General features: G+C 39.4%; 2 protein-coding genes across 3 annotated transcripts; both read right to left on the bottom strand.

The window, feature by feature from the left end:
* Positions 1-7,358: 7,358 nt before the first annotated feature.
* hspa4b (heat shock protein 4b) lies at positions 7,359-16,160 on the bottom strand. Its single transcript, XM_023268738.3, has 19 exons — positions 15,858-16,160; positions 15,187-15,244; positions 14,647-14,787; positions 14,183-14,305; positions 13,041-13,140; positions 12,776-12,909; positions 12,432-12,676; positions 12,240-12,316; positions 11,965-12,116; positions 11,393-11,499; positions 11,165-11,298; positions 10,880-11,064; positions 10,689-10,784; positions 9,298-9,453; positions 9,087-9,212; positions 8,873-8,980; positions 8,666-8,785; positions 8,369-8,530; positions 7,359-7,909 (listed from the first exon to the last, which is right to left on the bottom strand). Exons 1-19 carry the CDS (start codon positions 15,962-15,964, stop codon positions 7,703-7,705), a joined length of 2,538 nt encoding a protein of 845 aa, XP_023124506.1. The 5' UTR covers positions 15,965-16,160; the 3' UTR covers positions 7,359-7,702.
* Positions 16,161-17,824: 1,664 nt separating this feature from the next.
* On the bottom strand, positions 17,825-19,956 carry LOC111567550 (cytochrome b-c1 complex subunit 8). 2 transcript variants are annotated; one of them, XM_023268741.2, is made up of 3 exons: positions 19,832-19,956; positions 18,720-18,891; positions 17,825-18,001 (listed from the first exon to the last, which is right to left on the bottom strand). In XM_023268741.2, exons 2-3 carry the CDS (start codon positions 18,871-18,873, stop codon positions 17,907-17,909), a joined length of 249 nt encoding a protein of 82 aa, XP_023124509.1. In that variant the 5' UTR covers positions 18,874-18,891; positions 19,832-19,956; the 3' UTR covers positions 17,825-17,906. The 2 variants fall into 2 exon arrangements, with proteins under 2 accessions (XP_023124509.1, XP_023124508.1); XM_023268740.3 differs by lacking the exon at positions 19,832-19,956 and adding an exon at positions 19,665-19,803.
* Positions 19,957-21,303: the final 1,347 nt, after the last annotated feature.

Here is a 21,303-nt window from a genome sequence, read left to right as displayed (position 1 = left end):
ACCTTAAGAGTAAACCATTAGTGCTGTCTAAACTCACTTTCATTTTAAAACCTTTCTTCCAATTTGTGAAGATGCAAAAATGGAGATTTCACAGCTGTTTTCTTATACATCTGGAGCACATTAAACCAAGTCTAGATCTAAAGTTACTTCATGTAAACTAGCCAAAGCTGGTCTAGATTATGCCAGAGAGGCTAAATAGTCTTTCAAACATAGTGTGCACAAAGAGAATCTGTTTCAATGTAGATGCGAAAAAGCATTGGAATGTAATTCTTTTGCATTTGCAGGAGGTCAAAGCGAATGGAGAGGGTAGAGAGCTTCAGGCTCCTCTGGGTCCACATCTCTGCAGACTTCACATGGTCCACTCATATCTCACACCAGGTAGGGAGGGGCCAACAGAGACTGTACTTCCTCAGGAAGCTGTCAGTCTCATCTCCCCCAAAAGCTGTTCACAAACTTCTCCCGCTCCACCACTAAGAGCCTCCTGACGTACTGCTGTACAGTGTGGTTTAGCTGCTGCACCGCAGAGTACAGGAAAGACCTGCAACGGGTAGTGAGAGCAGCAGAGCGGGTGATTGGGACCACACTACCCCTCCTCAGAGACGTTTACAGTGGCAGACTTCAGAGGAAAGCCAGGGGAATCACCAGAGACCCCTCACATCCAGGACACTCTCTTTTCTCCCCCCTCCCCTCAGGAAGACGTTACAGGACACTTAGAGTCAAAACCAACAGACTCAAAAACAGCTTTCATCCTCAAGCTATCAAATGTCTTCTCCCTCCCCCCTGAATGATCATATCACATGCCTACAAGTGCAATATTTATGTTTAATTACAATATTTATGGTTGTATATTGTTCATATCTGTGGTCCATATTTGCTCTTTTGTATATATTTTGGTTGTATATATTTTAATCTTTGTTTAATATTGCTTTATGTAATTTATCTTTTATTGCTGCTAATACAGAGAGTGCCAAACTGATTTTCATTGTTGTTGTTTTTTTTGTTGTAATGGTGACAATAAAAAACTATTCTATTCTATTCTATTCTATTCTATTCTATTCTATTCTATTCTATTCTATTCTATTCTATTCTATTCTATTCTATTCTATATTAGGGTAGGGTATAAAGTGAAGGTAAAATTAAATTTAATTTAAAAAACTATATATACTAAATAGAATATAGAAAAAATCAACAGAATATACAAGAGTGATACACAAATGTGCAAATGAGAATGTGCTTAAATGCGCAAATTGCACAAATAATGAATGGTGTTTAGAATGTAAAGTGTTCAGTATGTAAAGTGGTTTCATCAGCAGTGATAAAGATCTGGGACTGTGTTTTAAAGAATCTATAGTCAGGATTTGATCTGTCTCTATGTAGTAGTTTTAGATCTGGACCAGATCTAAATGTTCTACATGTGAATAAAAGCTAGTGCAATCTCCGTGTTTTTGTATTTTCACAAATGTAATAAAGGTTTTACAAATCAGAGACTCTGTTTACTTAAGATTTGATCAGTCTAGATATAGTGGTTTTAAAACAGTGCCTGGTCTAATGAGGTCCAAATGTAAACTTTTTTTTTTTGCATTTTCACAAACAGGAAAAATGTCCAACAAATCAGCAGACTGCGTTTTAGAGACTCTTTATAGACTGCTTTTGTAGAGCAGTCTAGTCCAGATTTGTCCAGTGGGTGGAAGTGATTTTATTTTTTGTTTTTTATTTTATTTTATTTTTTTGTTTGCATTTATTCTCATTGTTTAACCCCACAAAAGAGGTGTCAACATTATATGAGATTGATGCATATTTTAGTCTTGCAGCCAAATATTTTAATATTTAGTGCATGTGTGTGACCATCACCAGCCCTCCCTGAAAGCTAAGCAGATATTCTTTATTAGAATTCCCTATTATGAGCCAGGGAGGGCAGTGCTACACCTCAGTGATGTGCAGGGGAAACAAAGACTGGACAGGACGAAACAGGATGAACAGGGATAGGAACTAACAGGCAGTGCTATTGCAATTAAAGAGTGTGAGGTGGTGTGTTATTCCCAACTACTAACTGCCCATCAATAAAATAGAAAAAAAAACAAAAAACAAAAAGACAACAACAAAAAAAAAACAACACAAAAAAAAAGAGATTCAATAAATAAATAATTAAACAAACGGTACTGAGCACCATAATTGTGGATGTCTTGACAGACAGAATATGCCGGAAGAGGATACTAGTGAAAGAGCGAATGAGTTTAGGGTAGAGACTCTGGAGAGATTCTCAGCACATTCTGGTGGGTCCGATCATTCGCTGACAATGGGACTCGGCAGGAGCTGGCGAAACCTGATCGAACATGCAAGTGTGAAGGACCCCGAAGCCCAGAACAGCAATCACAGCAAGGCAGGGCCAAGCCAACAGGGCACCCCTCCCCCCGGGCCGTAGGAGCCACAGGGCGGCACACCCAGAGAGCCACTGGGGCCACTGTGAACCACTCAACCCCGAGAACAAAAGGGAGCAGCTACCGACACCCCCAGCGCGCCAAGACAGACCCAGGCGGCCCGGGGCACGAGGACCCACCTGCCACCCAAACCCGCCCACCCCAGCCCCCACCAAACCCCCCCCACATGGGAAAAAGAAAGGAAAAAAAAAACAGTGATATCTTTATATTTTGCATTTTCACAGCTATAAGTCTTTATCCTCTGTAGGACAATAAAGTTCAAACTCAAGCAGTATAAATACGTTTTTTAGCTCTGGGTCTGGTCTACTGTCTATATAGGAAAAAAAAATTTGCAGTAAAGTCTCCCTTTTTGTATTTCCACAACCATAACAAATGTTTTAACAATCTGATTTTGTGTTTTAAATAATCTTTAGTCTTTCAGGTACAACCTAATCCAGATTTAACCAGTCTATTTTGGCTATAGAGGTCTAGTCCTGGTCGTGTGTGGTCCAGATGTGGAGGAAAATGATGTTCTTTCCCACATGTTAAAAAATAGAATCAAGGTTTCACAATTTGAGGATGGGTTTCAAATAACATTGTGGATTTACCTAAGATATCAAAGGCAGCATTTCACTGTGGGGGGAAATGAGACTGTTTGCTCTTCACTGTAAGTTAAGTTTCCCTTAACTTTTGGTCTTAACTGTGTGAATCAGAAGCTAACTTCAGCGTCGTGCTACCGCGGAGGTGACGTTCACTCGTGAAGCTAATTAGCATTAGCTCTGAAGCTAACAAGTGTTAGCTCTAAAGCTAACTTGCATTAGCTCTGATGCTAAGTGGTTCTTTGACTGGAGGAATTAAAGCACGAAACGCCGCTGCGCCCTTAAGGCGTATTTAAATAATGAAGAACGCTTTGTTGGATGACTTACAGCTTTCAGCCGTATGTCTTGGTACAAACATGAGCCCAGAGAGCAAGTTTGAGCGTTTTTTTGGAGGCTTCTTTACCATAAACTCCGCGCTTTTAGCCGAAAGTCAGCCTCTGGCTGCTAGGCGGCAGTAAAGGAGTACATTTTCAGTAAACAGTCCTAGATGGTAACCAGAGATGTGGTTTGGATATGGGGACTTAACCTAGTTCAGCCTTTCGATATTAACCTGATCATTGCAGCATTTTCAAGTTATTTCAGAGTACACTGTAGTAAAATATATAAGTGTGAGACACTGGCAAGTTAATGTCATCCCACCTTCTTCATGTGCTTAGCCCACGGGAATAGTAAAAATAACTGTGGAATTAGTCTAATTTATAATGATTTATAGAGCAATAATCATGTAAAGGTGTGCGTTGCAAATACTAGTATCCATCTATTTTATTTAACTGTAATGTTGGTACCCTTCTGTATAAATAGTAAAGAGATGCAGGTGCTGGTTAAGGAAAAAGGTTCACCTATGAAGTCACATAACACCAGGGTTGCCACCCGTCCCTTAAAATACGGAATCGTCCTTTATTTGACAATTAATTGTTGCGTCCCGTATTGAATCAATACGGGACGCAAATTGTTCCGTATTTTCATAAATGCACCATACACGTCTGTCACACACTCATCAAAACTGCATAAGGAACAAAATAAAACACAGGAAATACAAAGGGCAGCCAATTTAAACTTCGTGGGACCCACGTAGCGAGGACACGATGCCAGGTGCAGCAGATCATGCTGCACCCAACGTGTTTAAAAATGTCTACACCCGAAACTCCACCACGTCCACAGGAGCAAAAACGTTTGCAAATGTACCGACATGAGTGGGAAGAGTGGAACCCCTGGCTGTGGGTAAAAGGCAAACTGTGTTCTGTATTGCTCAATGGACTGGCTGAAGTACAGCAGCATCAGAAGACCAACATGTAAGAAACATGAGAACAGAGAGAACCCAACCAGCAGGTCACAGTTTATCACCCCAACCATCTCCTGAAGTCCTTATGGTAAGGGACATCAGTATCTGGTTGTGAATTTACCAGAGGATGCTTATGATCATGCTGATGTGGTCTACAGTATTTTAGTGACTCAGTAAATGCTTGTTGTTTAGTATTTTTTTTTCATGCCTTTTAGTTTTAATAAACATTTATATCATAGCCAATATGTAATCAATAAATGGCCTTTGCCTATCTAAAGAAAAACTCACTCAGAACTCTGATATGCTAACAGCACTAAATAAAACAATAAATACATGTATACACACATAAATAAGCTAATACATTAACTGTGTTAAGATAAGATTTAGATGGGAAAAAATGTCTGTAGAGAATTTCTTTGTCCAGTATTCTGCATTCAGTTGTTTATGTTTTTGCAGAATCCAGTATTGCACACTGGTTGGTCATTACATTTTATTTCATTAGTATGGTTTCACTGTTTAAAATGATGCCACTTCTGTTCAGGCAGAACCTGTGATCATAAAACAATACAAAATTCTTAGTTTCATGTTAATAAAGCACTTGAAGCATTAAGTATGGCTCAGTGCTTTTTTCAGAATGAAACATACCACTCCTTGGGTGGTAGTGGCCCCGAGTTCAGTAAAGTTGGAAAGATATTCACAGATTCAGATTTCTGACATCAATAACTCATTAGATATAGGTTGTCAAAACATAAACGATGCCTCTTTCCCATCATTGTAAAGTAGACAATGTGCTACAAGCCCAGTTTTATCAACAGTAGCTGTCTTTCAAGCTGCACAAATAACATTGATGTCTATGTGCAGCCGGCTGTGTGACGAATGCACAGGCACTGTCTGCAAAACCGCTGCAACAGCGAAGAGAGACACAAATATTCAATAACTTCAATCTTGTTCTCTGTAGGTACACAATATGCTACAAGCCCAGTTTTATCAAGTAGCACATTGTGTACCTCAAAATGATGGAAAAGAGGCATTATGTTTTCACAACATATATCTAATGAGTTATTGATGCTGGAAGTCCAAATCTGTGAATATCTTTCCAACTTTACTGAACTGTGGCCCCAAGGAGCCGTGGTGGGCGTCCTTTCTTTTCATTTCTGAAAGGTGGGAACCCTGCATAACACCCAAATTAAATAAGTAATAATTACACCAAATCTGCTGTCTCTATGCCTTACAAAAAATCTCTCCAAAGCTTAATGATAGCTTAACGTAACTACAGCAACTTACAGTAAAGCAACAAAAGGTGTGTAACGTTTTGCTATATTTTGATAATGATTAGAGGGGTTGTGTTCTTCTTATAGGCCTCGATGCTGTGAGACTGAAATGGGAGGAAAAAAATCCCAGTAATAAAACACTTGACCTTACAGAATTTTTATTTTTTACATACATAAACATATCAGATAAACAGTACAATATCTTTTATATGCAAGTATGAGTAGGAATGACAGATGAATAGATTCAGCGCTATTCATAAAACCTTCAGGGATGTAGCCTTGGATGTCCAGCTCTGTAGACAGACCAGGACTGTAACTCATCTTTTACAAGCTCATCCATAATTTTACTTACCCGTATATTCAGTGATAAGATCAGCTTTATTCATCCCAGAGGAAATTATTTAATTGCACGTAACTTAAGTCATTTATCAAAGACTTAATACGAGTCTTTAAAACAACTTACTAGACACAAGGCCTATAGTCAAGATTTTACAAACATGGGGGGAATTAAGTACAAATAATCTGAACCAGAACCAAAGTCAGATGTTTATTACACCAATTACGTGTAATATTTTGTATTCTACAGCATTTTATTCTGCTAAATGAATGACAGGGTCCTCTTTGTGGCTGTTCCTAGGATCGCAAGTCTCAATTTCACTTGACACATAATTATTTACCCATGTCCTTAAACTTGCTGTCCAAAAATAAAGTATTAATAAGTATTGGTTAATTTCTCATTCTATCAAACCCCCAAAATTCCCATAAATTTGACAGATGAAATGGATGTCTAATGAGGCCTTTGACCACCAATAGAGTTTGCAGATGAAGTTTGGGCATTTTAGTTGATTTGGGATCAAAACAAAACATCACTCAACAGCCACTGTGATAACATCCCAGGCAGTTTTTTCAGGCAAACAAAATCAGGTACCTATTAAAAAATGTTGAGAGCCAAAACTGCAATTTCTATGGTCACTGAGACAGAAAAACTGCATGTATAGAATTTTCAGTCAAATATGATGTGAAAACACTTAAAAGGTTTGCTTTGTATGCTGAGTTTCAGGACGCCATCCTTGTGTCAGTGTAAGAACATGATTGGCTGGATGTTTCCTTATTATTCTTGCTTAGCCAGCCCGTTCTGTAGCACTAGACAGTTGGCTTACTTGGGGGAAGGGGAGAAACATGTCATACAACCGCTATCTATTGCGTTATGCAACTCTCCTATGAACTTCTATTCAGCATTCTTTGAGCGGAGAGTCTCGGCCTTATAACATCTATGCCCAGAGCCTAAGATATTGGCTCCAGATTCATGATGACATCTTTGTCATAAGGGAGTGTCTATAAAACAGGTAAAATGTTGATAAAAACTGTAGTCAATGTGGACATCAGCTGAATTTTGGCAGAAACTCAAAGCAACTACTCAGAAAAGCAAATTGTATATAAATACAACAGTAAAATATTCCTCAAAAGTCACTTTATCTTCAGCAGACAAGCTTTGAAACAAGGTAGGTTGATTAAGCATAACAAGATATGGAGCTAGATACAGGTTGCAGTCATGTACCCTACTGGTCCGGGTTGCGATAAATCGCTTTGTATTTGCAGAATTACTTGCAGAATTTGCAAAAGAGTTACCCAAAACTGGGACCTCCCAGACTTGAGTATTTGGTTCTGTGGGTCACAAATGGAACTGGTGGGCAAACAAGAACTGAACCGGTTCTCTGTGAGGCAAAAATAAACCCCTATTATTGGTAGCTGCTGCACTGCCAGACCAAAGTAATAAAGGTGGCCCAAGTGATTTTCAATAACTTTATTAAAACCATATTGTGACACAGACCAGAACACTTACAGAGCACACAACAGAAATAAATACCATCATGTGTACAGCGCTCATTGTCAAACAGAATTATTGCAGCTGGCTTTTGATTTATGTCATCCAGAAAGAGAGAGGGCATGCTATGTCATCAGACAGAGATACCACCAGGAGCTGGGCTCAGGGTGCTAAACACCCTGCCTACTTTTAGACTGTGTAGTGCAGTTCCTGAAACACTTCACCGGCTCCGTTATACAGCCAGGCTGCATCTCAGTCTGAAACAATCAGCTCCCATTCAGCTTTGCTTCAGGGGGCGTGAGGCTGCTTTAATCAAGGTCCATTTCAGGCTTGCTTTCTGTGGTTTCTGAGGTGGGATTGCCTGTGTTCTCGATAGTGCCCTTGTCTGCGGTTTCTTCCTGGGGTTTGTCCTGTTCGTTGACAGGCCCGTTCTGCTCTGCAGGCGTGTCCTCTTTGGGAAGCTCCACCTTGGGCTTGGGCTTGGTCACGATGGGGTTGCAAGCAGAGAACAGCTCCTGGAAGTTTATAAAAAGAATAAAGAATGAAATAATGGCTTGTTTCTAAGAAATACTGACCTTGCCCATTAAATAATTATAGTACAGGCACCAAAGATATTCATGCATCAGTACTGATACATAGAACATTATAGAATGTGAAGAATGATAGCCATCACATTCATATTAACTCATTACTTAATGTAGAGCAACCTCTGAGGGACTTATTTGACTATTTCAATACCTGCAAACAGATCTGCCTTGACATTGCATAAACCCTGTATACTGCATGCGCACATGAAGCTAGTTTACCTTTATTATCTGATAAAATGTGATATTTACAGCTGATTTCACAGCAGCTGTCCTATTACATGCCATTTTAACAGTGGCAACAAAATGTACTCACCAGCCACCTGCAGTGGACTTCCTATAACCTTCATTTTAAACTTCCTGCATTCTAGTTCATCCATACATTCTTACCCTTGTTTTTGCTTGAATGTCTTTGACTTTGACGGAGGGATCCACAGTTAGGCTCTGCTTGCTCTGCTGGTTCATGTTGCTGTTCATCCACATCATTGCATCGCTGGCAAGTTTGTCCACTTTTGTGACGTCTGCCTCATCTAGATGGTCATATTGCTCCTCCTGCAAATGAAAATACATCAGCAGATGTAGTGTTACCATTTACTGCAACAACAGGAATCATGTAGATCAGTACTATTCTGATGCAAAGCTTAGTGAACATGAGGTCACAGGGAGGGAAATGAGAAAATCTTTTACCTTCATTTTATAGGCTTCAACAAATTTCATGTACTGCTGGATTTGCTTTCCCAGCTCCTCAAACACTTTAGGTCTCTCCTCAGCCTCTGTATACCTCTCCTGGATGGGCTGGCCAAGTTTCTGTAGAGCATTAAGTACACGTCAGCGAAACGGATCAAATGAGCAACAAATCAAAACGAGGAGATAAAGTTTCACAGCGCTATTTACCTTTAACTCTGCCAGTTTGTCAATGTACACCTGTTTGGGTTGGTCCTCTCCATCTTCATACAGCCAGTTTTCAGTGTCCTCCAGCTTTAATGACAAAGCATCTCGGTCCTACAAGTAAAGAATAATTTAACAACATGTGAATTAACGTTGAATTTGTTGTGCAGTGATTGTACGTTTTCTTTTTAAGATGAGTCCAAAGTGATTGTTTACTCACAGATTCACTGACAAACTTCTCCAGCATCCCGTGTAGTTTGTCCCTCATGTCGTACACATACTCCTCTACATTGTTCTTGGCGTCATTCCTCTCTTTCTCCAGCTTGTCCTGCATGATCATCTTACCCTGAGGAGAGTCCAAACAGCAGCTGTCAGTGCCTAATAAGATGGCAATCTGATGGCAGGATTTAGTCATGTCAAAATATATTCACCTCATTTTCTACAAAAAGATTGAGCATGTCGTCCGCTAGCTGCCACTGTGGACTGTTCTCAATCGGAAGCTCCAGCACTTTTGTTTTGACTTTGGGCTTTTTGGCTTGTGGGGGCTGGTCGGACTTCTTCTCGCTTTTGCTCTCTTCTGTGTTAGTCTGAAAAGGTCAGAGAAGATTCAAAATATCACAGATACATAAATATCTACTTCAAGGCTTCTGAAAGTCCACATACACATCAGTTTGCAAGTCAATCTAGACCCAGCTGTATCTAGCTTTATGAATATGTTATGAAGGGTAATGTTTTGCATTTTGAGACACAATTTCTATTGATGTTGAATACGCAGTGGAGCTGTAGATGAGGGTGGTTTTATTATGGCTTATTTCTCCATTATTGACATTGTTGTCATGGCAACATTAACAGCTTCAGAGTGTGTTGCTGCTGGGTTCATGCAATAAAGTTACGCCAGAGAATTTGCTATTAGCTCCTAAGTTGCAGATACAGAATGTGTTCTTTTGTCCAGTATGTAATTTCTACAACTAGTGTAAATGGAAAAATTTGTCAGAGTCGGCTGCACTGGTGTCAGTTTTGCAGCAGTTCAGTTACAAGAGATACGAAGCTTATGGTGTAATCGGGGGCCACACTGATGCAACTGATTACAAACCAACAGTCCTCTTTCTCTGAATATATTTTCTAATATATTTTAACTTATATTAACTTTATATTTCGAATATACTTTGACTGTCTTGAACTTGAATATAAGTTGATTTTAAGTGATAAGCAAGAGCTGATATCTGACCTCAGATAAAGATAAGTTTGAGAACCTCTGATTTACTTAATCTAATGTGTTTTGTCTGCATCAAACACATTTTGATGAAATACAAAATTTCCCTTTCAGATGCAATTAGGTCACTTCTTTGTTCGTGAGGCTGTAATTGGTGGCATTGTTTTCACTACATCATGGTGTTGTTTCCATTGTCTCTTAACCACATACATAAAGAAAAAGACACACATTACAAGTTTTGCGAATATAGATGTTATTGTGGAGTATTTTCTTGAATTGTACATCCTAGGGAACTATTAACTGTATGTTTTATACAAAAAGATTCAAGAGGTTTTTAGTCATATGTGCAGAAACCAGATAGTTACACTGTACAATGAAATTCCTACTTTGCTGATACTTCTTAACCAAAGAGACACAATCTAAGAAAACTATAATAATTCTCAATAAATAAGCATACCTAAAGCAACAGCTGCAGTGCACTGTGCATTATTGTAAACCTTGGTGATTATGGAAGTGATAAGGTGGCTACAGAGAGCATATTGCACTGCAGAAAACAGTTATAAACATAAAAGGTAGCAGCAGTAATTGACAATAAAATGAGCATCGTACCTCCATCTCTTCATTCTCACGTGGTGTCTTCTCCTCCGTCTCTTTCTGAGCATCTCCCTGAGCCTGCTGCTCATCCTGATCAGTCTGCATCTTGCTCTGTAGAGGTCCAAACAAAATCAGACATGTTTTAAGTCTTAAAAGAGAAGCACAAACAGGAACACATAAAAATGTTTGTATCATGGCTAAAGTACCTCTCCGTCTTTGTCAGTGGCCTGTTCTGTTTCCATGGGTTCCTCTGTCTCATCAGATTTCTGCACTTCAACCAGGGAGGCGCTGGACACGCTGAAGATACCATGAATGTTCACCCGCACCTTGACTTTCACCTTGGAGCTCTCTCCAGATGCCTGTGGGACGACCTTCTGGATCAGAAACTGACCTGAAAGAAAACAGTAATAAACATCAAGAAGGAAAAACAGCTCGCTGTTTTTTGGACATGTAGGTAACACGTTTCCACCTGCTGGTGGTTGGTTTCTTACCAATAGTGGGATCAGGATAAAGCAGCTCATTAGGGCAATTGTAGTAGGCCTCCAAAGAGAAAGGTTCTTTCCGGTAGAAGGTCAGCACTTTGGAGAAAGGTGCTGCGTGGTTCTTTGGGAATACCTCACAATCACTACAATAGAGCAACATAAAATTTGAATTCCGTTAAATAATAAAGATCTAAGACGGTGGAAAAGAAAGCAAACAAAAAGGCTTCTCTTTTTTACCTCAGACCTTCGTCTGCAGCAGAGTGCCACTTCAGAGAGATGGGATATGGAACGATATCTGTGATGGAGAATTCACGGACTTTGAAGGCAGGAGACAGTATAGCACACTGTGAAGAAATAAACATTGTTTTAATAAAAACTGCAGTTACAGTTTAAAAAAAAAAAAAAATCTAAAATCTATTTCCAGGTATAAACAGCTACTAAAAATCATAGCGAAAGATTGAGGGAGAAAATTTTCAAAAAAGGTAGGATACACCAAAGAAGGGACAAGCTGCTACATGTGGGCTTCCTCTTTTAATAATCCAGCTACGACATGTCAATATAATAAAGGCATTTTAATCTAAGGAGTGCCCTGGTTTGGAGAGATTTTTTTCTCTTTTTTTTCTCCACAATGACTTCCCTAAGCAACATTTAGATCTACATCTATAGAGATTTATATCTTTAGATCTTTATATTAGAAAGCACATTAGTTTTTTTAATAAGTTAGAGTTTGTCAGAGGTTAACAAGTGCTAATTTCCTGTTAAACTATGAGAGGGGTGGAAACCAGCTTTAAAGCCAAGCTGTGATATACCTGCAGAGCACATCCTCTTGCCACAGCTTCATCAGCATTCAGTGTAGTGCTCAGTTCCTTCCCGAAGAATTTGCTGATTCTCTCTTTGACAGCTGGAATCCTGGAAGCGCCACCAACTATCTCGACTGCATAGATGTCTTCCTTTTTCAGTTCTTATTGGAAAAAAAAAAGCACACTGTCACTACAGCACACAGTGTAAGCCCATTATGCTCCTGAATTACATCAATAGCAGTAAATAGAAAGAAAGGAATAGAAATTAGAAAAAATAAACTCACTGGCATGTTCCAATAGACTCTGCAGAGGGGGCTCTACTCGGGCCAAAATATCCACACACATCTCCTCAAAATGGCCCCTTGTGCAAGACAATAATCAAATATGAGTTCAGCTTTAAAGAGGAATGTAAAATAACATGCAGCAGATATGAAAGATGAGCACAAAATGCAGGAACTTATTTCTTGTTGATCAACCTGTTCAGTTTTCCAGAGACATCGACGTCATTCATGAAGCACTCGATGTTAAGCGGCAGGTCAGACGAGTTGGCACTCATCAGCTTTTTCAGTTTTTCACACTCCTGGTAGAGCCTGACCAGAGCCCTGGGCTTTGACTTGACATCCAGCTTGTACTTCTTGCCAAATTCCTCACAGAAATACTTGACCAGTACCTCATCAAAATCCTTTCCGCCCAACTCTGGGTCACAGGCTGTAGCAAGGACCTGAGCAGCAGCAAGAAGAGGTCAACAGATAGTTGTGGGAACGGAACTAAGCCACTGATCTTGTTAAAGCATGTGTAGTGTGAAGATCTGACCACTCACCTTGAGTTTGCCTTTATTAAAGGCACACACTGACGTCTGGTATCCGGAATGACCCAGGTCCACAAACACCACATTCCTGGCCTTCTCCTCAAGAGCAGGGAGATCCTGTTTGTAGATTCCATACGCCAACGCAACTGGAGAAAAAAAAAGATAAATTATTAATCAAGTACAGGAGGAAATCAATTTTAAACATGCGTTTTATGACTAATGTTAGACTGAGCAGAGTCATTATAATAATCAGTAAGATGTGCTTCCTTGTACGGACCTGCAGTTGTCTCATTCATAAGCCTCAGGCAGTTGAGTCCAGCAATCTGAGCAGCATCTACTACAGATCTCCTCTCAGCATCAGTGTAGTAGCAGGGAACCTGGATACAACAAGACAGCATTTGAAATGGATTTTTTAGGGACAATTATCTGACTGATTAGAACTCTAGTCAGCTCAAAGGTAGGTGGAACCACACTGCCGATTACAGCTGCACTGATGTTTATCTGCTGATCTTCATTAGTGGAAAAGCATTGGATGATAATTGGAAGAAAGCAGCGGTCCTTGTTAAAAAGGAGATATCACACGGTGAACTAGATATCAATATGATAAGTGCCATAGTCTAGAAACTCTAAAGGTTGGACTCAAACTTAACATTTATTCATGCCAATCATCTCTTCGTAATCAATTATATGTTTTTGCTTATTTTCAGGTTTAATCTGACCACTGCTCACAGTGTGGTGATATGTGCAGGTGTTTCATAAGTAGGACTCAGGCCATGATGAGGAATGTGGTTCCAATCTGAAGAAGCTCCTTTGTCAACATAAAGAATGTAGATTTAGAATTTCTGATATGGTCAAAAGAATTCCATTGGTTAAACTTGTTGAACCATTCAAAACAAAACGAACGGAAAAATGAGTTTTGTGTTCACTGTCATACTATAAGTATGCCTTTTTACTTCTTTGAGAGAGGTGTTGGACAAATTATGCCTTTCTCCCTGTTGCAAAATGTTAAAATTCCTTCTTGTGTTTTTAAGACTGTAAGAATCACACAGACTTTTCCACCACATATTATAAAGTCAAATGTAATATTATGTTAATTTCATTCAATCATGACTTTACAAAAATCAAAGTCAAGGACTGAACTGTCCAGCTCAACATAGTTTGTCAAATTATATAAATAACCTATCTGCAATTTCCGACTCACAATTGAAAGTCGTGGGTTCCTGCAAGGACAAAATGAATTCAATACAGTTTATGTTTAGATTCAGTGATTCTCTGCCGTTTCTCTCAGACTTTCCACCTTACTTTCTTAACTTGCTGCATGAGCTGTGGATTTAGGACAGGTTTAATGAGGCAGCATAAATGCAAACACCAGTCTGGGTGGAGCAGGGGAGTGTAGGAGCTTAAGGATGTCATACTTACAGACACCACACAGTCGGCCACTGGCTTCTTCAGTGCATTCTCTGCCGTCTCTTTCAGCTTGGTCAGCAGCATGGCAGTCACCTGTTCAATGCTGAACACCTTCTCCTCCTCCATGTACATCACCTTTAGCCACAGTCACATTGTCAGAAAAGAAAGGTTATTACGTTGTTCGAGATGGCGTGTAGACTTTCAGCTCAAAATTAGCATGAGTGAATGATACTAGGCTCATGAAACATAACTTATCTAAACTACGTCTAACTCTGGCAATGACTAAATGTAAATATTAGGGCTGGCCCGAATATATTCGGGCCCTATTAATGACGAATATCCGAATATTCGGTCCGCTCCTGGTATTACAGATCACTCAGAGCGAAAGCAGAGTGAAATTCTAATTAATCTTGCAGTGTGTCTGCCTATCAAATAAACATAACATTTCAATTTAACGGTAAGTGCTCTTCTCTTACCTTGATGCCTGTTGTTCCAGTAGGCATTTGTGCAATATCATAGACCAGGCTGTTTTTGAGGCACTGCACATAGGGATCTGAAAATGCCCTGCCATGAAACCTCTTGAACCCTTGGACTGTGTTCTTGCAGTTTGTTACAACCTATTTATCAGAGAAAAATAAAGATACTCCATTAAAAGCATGCACGCCCATGCAAAATGGGAATTTACGTCTTGTGTAAATTTTTGTAATTTGTAATTTACGTTTTGTGTAAAAGTGTTTACTGTGTTCTTGCAGTTTGTTACAACCTATTTATCAGAGAAAAATAAAGATACTCCATTAAAAGCATGCACGCCCATGCAAAATGGGAATTTACGTCTTGTTCTATAGACTATGCACTATGGAAACACTGATCCAACTATACTTATTTTTGGTTCTAACAAAGAAAAGTCCAGTTGTTTTTTTTCTGAATGATTGACAGTCTACACAGACTAAAGAAACACAGATCCCTCTTTAGTTAGGTTCACTAGTGATCATCATCAGCTCCTCAGGAAAACCTACCTGGCTTTTTGCAGCTGCACCAATTGACCGATTCCGGGGTCCAAAAGAAACACATGCTCTACAGACAGAAAACACAGGTCAGTTCTCTCATCACAGCTGGTTTTCTACTGTTGTGTAGCTTTGTATGGGTTAATCAAACCTAAAAAACCTGTTATCATGACGAAGACCATTTCACATGTTAGTGACTTTGATGTGTGTAAATGTATCTTCTATATTCCCTTTTTGGTGTTTTTTGGTGACTATGGGTCTGAAAATTAAGCACAATAGACTGATGAAGCCGTTTTGACAGCCACGATCCGGCCTCCTCCCATCATGCGCCCATTTATGCCCGCAGTAAAACATTCATCACCTGACCGGGCAGGTCGGTAAACGGTTTCTAGGCTATCTCGACGTTATCATTACTAAAAGACACCATAAGACGCCTCTCGTGTTGAGAAAAGGCACGGGTATTTCTTTATATCCAATAATTTCACGGCAGCTAGCGTTAGCTTTAGCACTCACATGCTGTTTCCTGTTGTGAAATCTGCTAGCATGCTAACTAGCGAGCTGGCAACGTTAGCTTCGCTGTGTATCATTATGAACAAAGGTGGATTCGTTTCCGCTGTGAGTCCGCCACCGGCGCAGACACAACAGCGAAAATCACACTCTATAAAGCGACCAATCGGACTTACGGTGTACATCGATCGCTGTATTCGTTAGCGACAGTTTCGATCCCTCCGGCTCTGGCTACCGCTACATAGCAGTTCATAAAGCCGACGTCGAAACCTACGACTGACATCCTCGCTGGCTAAACTTAACAGCGTGGAGTTACAAGGAAGAACAGAAATACGGTTCAGTGCTAAAAACTGAATGCAGCAGCTACGGAGGATTCCAGTCAGCGGACGGTGATCCACCCTTGTTCTTGTTCCATGAAGCTGAGCAGCAGCATGCGGTGCGCCGGCAGATGCGTGAGAGCGTTCAGGAATTTTCTCTCCTTCCGCCGACCAATAGCATCCGACTGCGGAGCCGCTAGAGCCGGTTATCCTGCACCACCTACCGGCCAGAGGCATCGTCACACCGGCACGTATATAATGTCTAAAAGGATAAAAATAGATATAATAAAGGTATAGTAAGGACAGTGATGTACAAGGCAGGATGAATTTACATGTGGATATACAATCATAGAAAAAAAAATACAAGACCACCCTTGTTTTCTTCAATTTCGTGTTCATTTTAATGCCTGGTACAACTAAAGGTACATTTGTTTGGACAAATATAATAACAAAAATATCTCGTAAGAGTTTAATTTAAGAGCTGATATCGAGACATTTTCCATGATTTTCTTGATAATAACCAAAATCATTTTAGTTCTTACATCAATAGCTATGGCATTGTACTGCCAAAAACAGTGCTTTTATGCATCGTCTTGTTGGAAAATCCAGTCAGTGGAGGCAGGAAAGAGTTTTCCAGCTGATGGAAGAAGACTGTTTTCAAGAGTAGCCCTGTAGATGACCTGGTTCATCCGCCCTTCACACAATTGCATTTGCCCTGTTCCATCCATACTGAAACAACCCCAGATTATCACTGATCCACCCCCATGTTTTACTGTAGGGGCAAGACAGTCTGGATTGTAGGCTTTTCCAGGCTTCCTCCTAACCAGTAAGTTGGCTGGAGTGGGCATCAATTGAAAATTGGATTCATCACTGAAGAGAACCTTAGCCCAATCATCAACAGTCCAATCCTTGTGATCCCAGCAAAGAATAACCAGACTTTCTGCACATCTTTGCACTTTTAAACTTTATTTTTATTTTTTATTTTTGTTTTTTCTGTTAAGCCACTTTATCCTCATCTCTCACCCTTGTATATACTGTAAATATTATTACTATTGTTCTATTATTATTTTATTCTTATCACTATGTCCACTGTTACATAAGCTGCTGTAACAATGTAAATTTCCCCTGGAGTGGGGAGAAATAAAGAACTTTATCTTTATCTTATCTTTTCATTATCTTTCTTATCAAGCCTTTCATTGATGAAGGGCTTCTTCCTGCCCTGTGTGAGTTCTTCAAGAAGTTGGTTTCCAACTGTCCTTGCTGAACAATCTAATTTTGTCCATGACTGTATGTTACTGCTTTTCTATTAAATACTAGTTATTCTCACGTGCTGTTTTGCAGTTTTTAGAGCAATATTTAGCGCAAAAAATGCTTCAGGATTTATAAAGTTTTCTCTTATCATAAATGATTCAAGCAATTTTCAATATTTTTTGTTGCTCAACAAATAACCCCAGCAGTAAATTTGGATTCTAAACTCTCGGGTGTCAAATCAGTGCTGCAGTTTTACAAGTTACAGTTTGCAACCCAAAGCCGGTAGATTGTTCGCTTTTGGTTGGAGGTGAGTTGCTGCCTCAAGTGTAGATGTGATAGGACAATAGAGCGTGAGATGGGCAGATTGGTGCAGCATCAGGAGTCATGTAGGTGTTGCACAGGACTGTCATGTTGCTGGGACAAGGGACATCTGGAATGACCTGCTTAGCCTGCTGCCACCACAACCTGATCCCTGATAGGCGGAAGAAAATGGATGATTTGACACCCAAATTCAATCAACACTGGCCCAACCAAGAAGACATGGCTCAATAAAATCAAGCAGGACTAATGCCACATAAATATTTTTCATCTTTATTGGTTAAACATACAGCATTGGAATTAAGAACAGAGGACAAATTTTAGAAAGATGGCAGCAGTTTATTCTTCGTTCTCGTAGTCAGCAGCATTCTTCCTCTTACTCTGCTGATGGACGCTGTTGCCCCAGCTGTAGGTCAAGTACATGAGGGTCATTGCTGCAAAAACAAAGATCACGGAGCAAAATTAGCGTCATTCTGAAATGAATGTAGCTCCACACTGCTGTCCAATAAAGGCATTGAGTAAAACATTTAAAATAGTTAAATATGACACAATTCATACTTGCAAAGATCCTGAAAAAAAAATCTAACAAGTTTTCTAACTTAAAATACACCGTTTCTACTACATTCAACTACAGACAGCAAAGAATACCAAACTCAAGTTAACAATAAAATATTGTATGTGTTATGGTAACTTACACAGCATAAATTAAGCCCAAAAAATAACCCATTTCTTACAGCAAACTTATAAAGTTGGGTTTTATTAACAGTGTTTTGAAGTGTAGTATAAAAAGGTGGTAGCAGCACTGGGCATTTGACACATCTTTCTGCCACCTGCTGTGACTTCTTCTATAAACCTCAACAGAAGCTGGGGTCAAAGCAGTTAACAGGCCTAGCAGGTTACTGGGAACCAGTCCAACTTGACCCAAATGGCAGGTGAAGCCAAATTACAGAAAGCATTAGAGCCTGAGATCTAAAGGCAGCAGACTCAACCATGCACACATATCACGTTCTCTGACAACTTTACGATGATAATAATAGATTATAGTTGGCATCATGACTTAGTGTAAATGACTTCTATAACTATATAATACTTTATTTTATCAGCTCTAAATGTAAAAACAGCACCATAATGTATGGAAGTGTAAAAACTCACGGGGTGCAACTTTGAAGAAAGACGCTGTGAACCTTCTCCACACATTGGGGATTCCCTTGGAGAAATAGTTGGGGAAAGCCCTCTGTTCAAAGGGGGACAGACTGTATGTGATCACATGCCTGACCTTGGCCAAGTTTCCAAAGTGGCGTCCCATATTCACCAGAGAGCTGATCTGAAAACACAAGAAGACAAGACAGGCGGTTTTGATTTGGAATAATGCAAAAAGTCCAAATCAAATACTATGAAAATGCATCCAATGATGCATATCTCTGTACATCTTTGTAGAAAGATGAAAAATCTTCACATTGAATTAGTTTCCAGTAAGTAATAGATATTAAAAAAAAAACACTGTCATGTGTTTATTTTAAATTATACCACTCAATTCCTTGGTGAACTGTATGGACTATTAATCAATAGGAGGTAAAATAATAATAATTTCCATTTGCTCGGGCTGTTTTCATACACTGACCAGCAGCTGGAATATAGCCATAAAAACAAAGTCATAGACACAATAAAAGGCTCAAGTGTGACATTCAATTTTAGCAATGATTTTTAGGGTTACTTGATAAATATTGCGCAATCATGTCATCATATATGTTGTATTAACCGTTAAACTACATAACTTCATGTCTTGTTCCAAATCTGTGCAGTTAGTGTAATAAATACAGCAGGGCAACATAAACTAACCAAAGTAACGTGCTTTTTACAGCAGTTTCCCGGCTAGCAAATTAACATGTGCAACGGTATTACACACGTAATAACGTTAAAAAGACTTTCCACCGATAATCAGGAAGGCAATAAATAAATACTAATGTGTCAAATTATCTATCTATATGCAAGTAATGAAATAATGTTAAGTCAAAGTAGACAAGCCAGGTTAGTTAGCCGTGCTAAATGTTAGCATCCACTAGCTCCAGGAGGCTAAGTGCTAAAGTACAAACAGACCTTGAAACGTTCGCCTAACTGACACATTAACATGGAGATTTGACCGAAAAAGTCCCAAAGTAGCTCAGGTCTACTCTGAACAAACAGTAAGAGCTGACAAATATCGATGATAAAAAACCCAGTAAAATCGAAAAACACAGCGTTAAATTCGTGACATTGAGGCTCACCGTTCTACTTCTCCACAGTGTTTCCTCACTGAGTTCCTGTGTCCGTCCTCTTTATTCGGGCGCCGGCTGTCTGTTTGCACCGGGGACGGTAGCGCCATCTGACGGACTGGAGGAAGGCCAAATTGAAGACTGAGGAAAGAAAAGCCCTTTTTCTGGGTGAAGAACTCAACCTCAGGTCCTCAGATATTCTTGGAGACATTTCAGGAACTTGTTTGAGGTCAGTATTATAACCGAGTATATATTTAGATTAGGTTTGCTTTAACTTTATTGCACAGAATACAAAAGTTAGAATTAAAGAATACGCAGTTTAGCATCTAACTAGATGTGCTAAAGCAGGAGTAAAATGCATTATGTACAGTTTAGGTATATACAGTATGTTACAGTATAAGCAGAATGAACAGTATAGACAGAGTGAGATGAAAACACTGAGAATATTAATATTTATAGTTGTAGATACACTTTAAACTAAATAATCTAAGTGCATGCAGTGATTAATAGTGGCATGAATAACAGTATAAATAACATGGTTAACACAGACTGTATGAACAGTATAAACAGTATGAACACCATGTGATATATACACACTTGCCGCTTTATTAGGCATGCCTGATGACACCTAATGCTACTAGTTCAACAACTCTGTCATAAATTCTACTTTTATGAACCTTCTATATGTTCACATTGTTTATGCTGCCATAAAGGTGATAATTCTACTTGGCTACTTGTACTTCTACCTCACTACACCTCAGAAGCAAATATTGTAGTTTTCACTTCACAACATGTCTGGCAGCTTTAGTTACTGGTCACCTTTCACATTTTTCATACTACTCTCATCCAGTGAAAATCGTGTTTCTCCCAATTTGGTAATTTAGAATTTTTCCGATAAACGTAAAGGTTAATTGTTTTTCTACAGGTTGAGAACATTCATCTACTTCTTATGATGTACAAACTCTTGGATTCACTGTTAAGAACAGACATGCATGGTAGGTGAATTGAAGACTAAATTGATTGCAGGTGTGTGAGCATGTATGGTTGTGTTTCTATTTCAGTCCTGCGATAGCATGGTGACCTGTCCATGGTGTACCATGCCTCTCACCGGATGTCCCCCTGGAAGGACTCCAACACTCCTGTGACTCTCTACAGGACAAAGTAGGTACAAAGCTGGTGGACTAAAAGCAACTGATGAATTCTCTACCAATCCACAGCCTGTGATGTGACCTTAAAGAACATGATCAGATAGTGATCACCATCACTACTACAGAAACACTTCTTTGACCAGTGACTATAAAAGGCCAGCTTAAACTGTAGCTTTATTCAAATGACAAGAGAAACATTATAATGGGCAGCTGGATGCTGGTATTTCCACATAACTGGTCACTGGAACGTATTTGTCATCTAAGAAGTCGACAGCGTAGTACAATAATTTTACCACAATGCTTTTGGATTTACATGTCTGATAATTTCATCTTGTC

This window comes from Amphiprion ocellaris, chromosome 13, assembly GCF_022539595.1.
Source record: "Amphiprion ocellaris isolate individual 3 ecotype Okinawa chromosome 13, ASM2253959v1, whole genome shotgun sequence".
Classification (NCBI taxonomy): domain Eukaryota; kingdom Metazoa; phylum Chordata; class Actinopteri; family Pomacentridae; genus Amphiprion; species Amphiprion ocellaris.
This window is presented reverse-complemented; position numbering and strand designations above follow the sequence as displayed.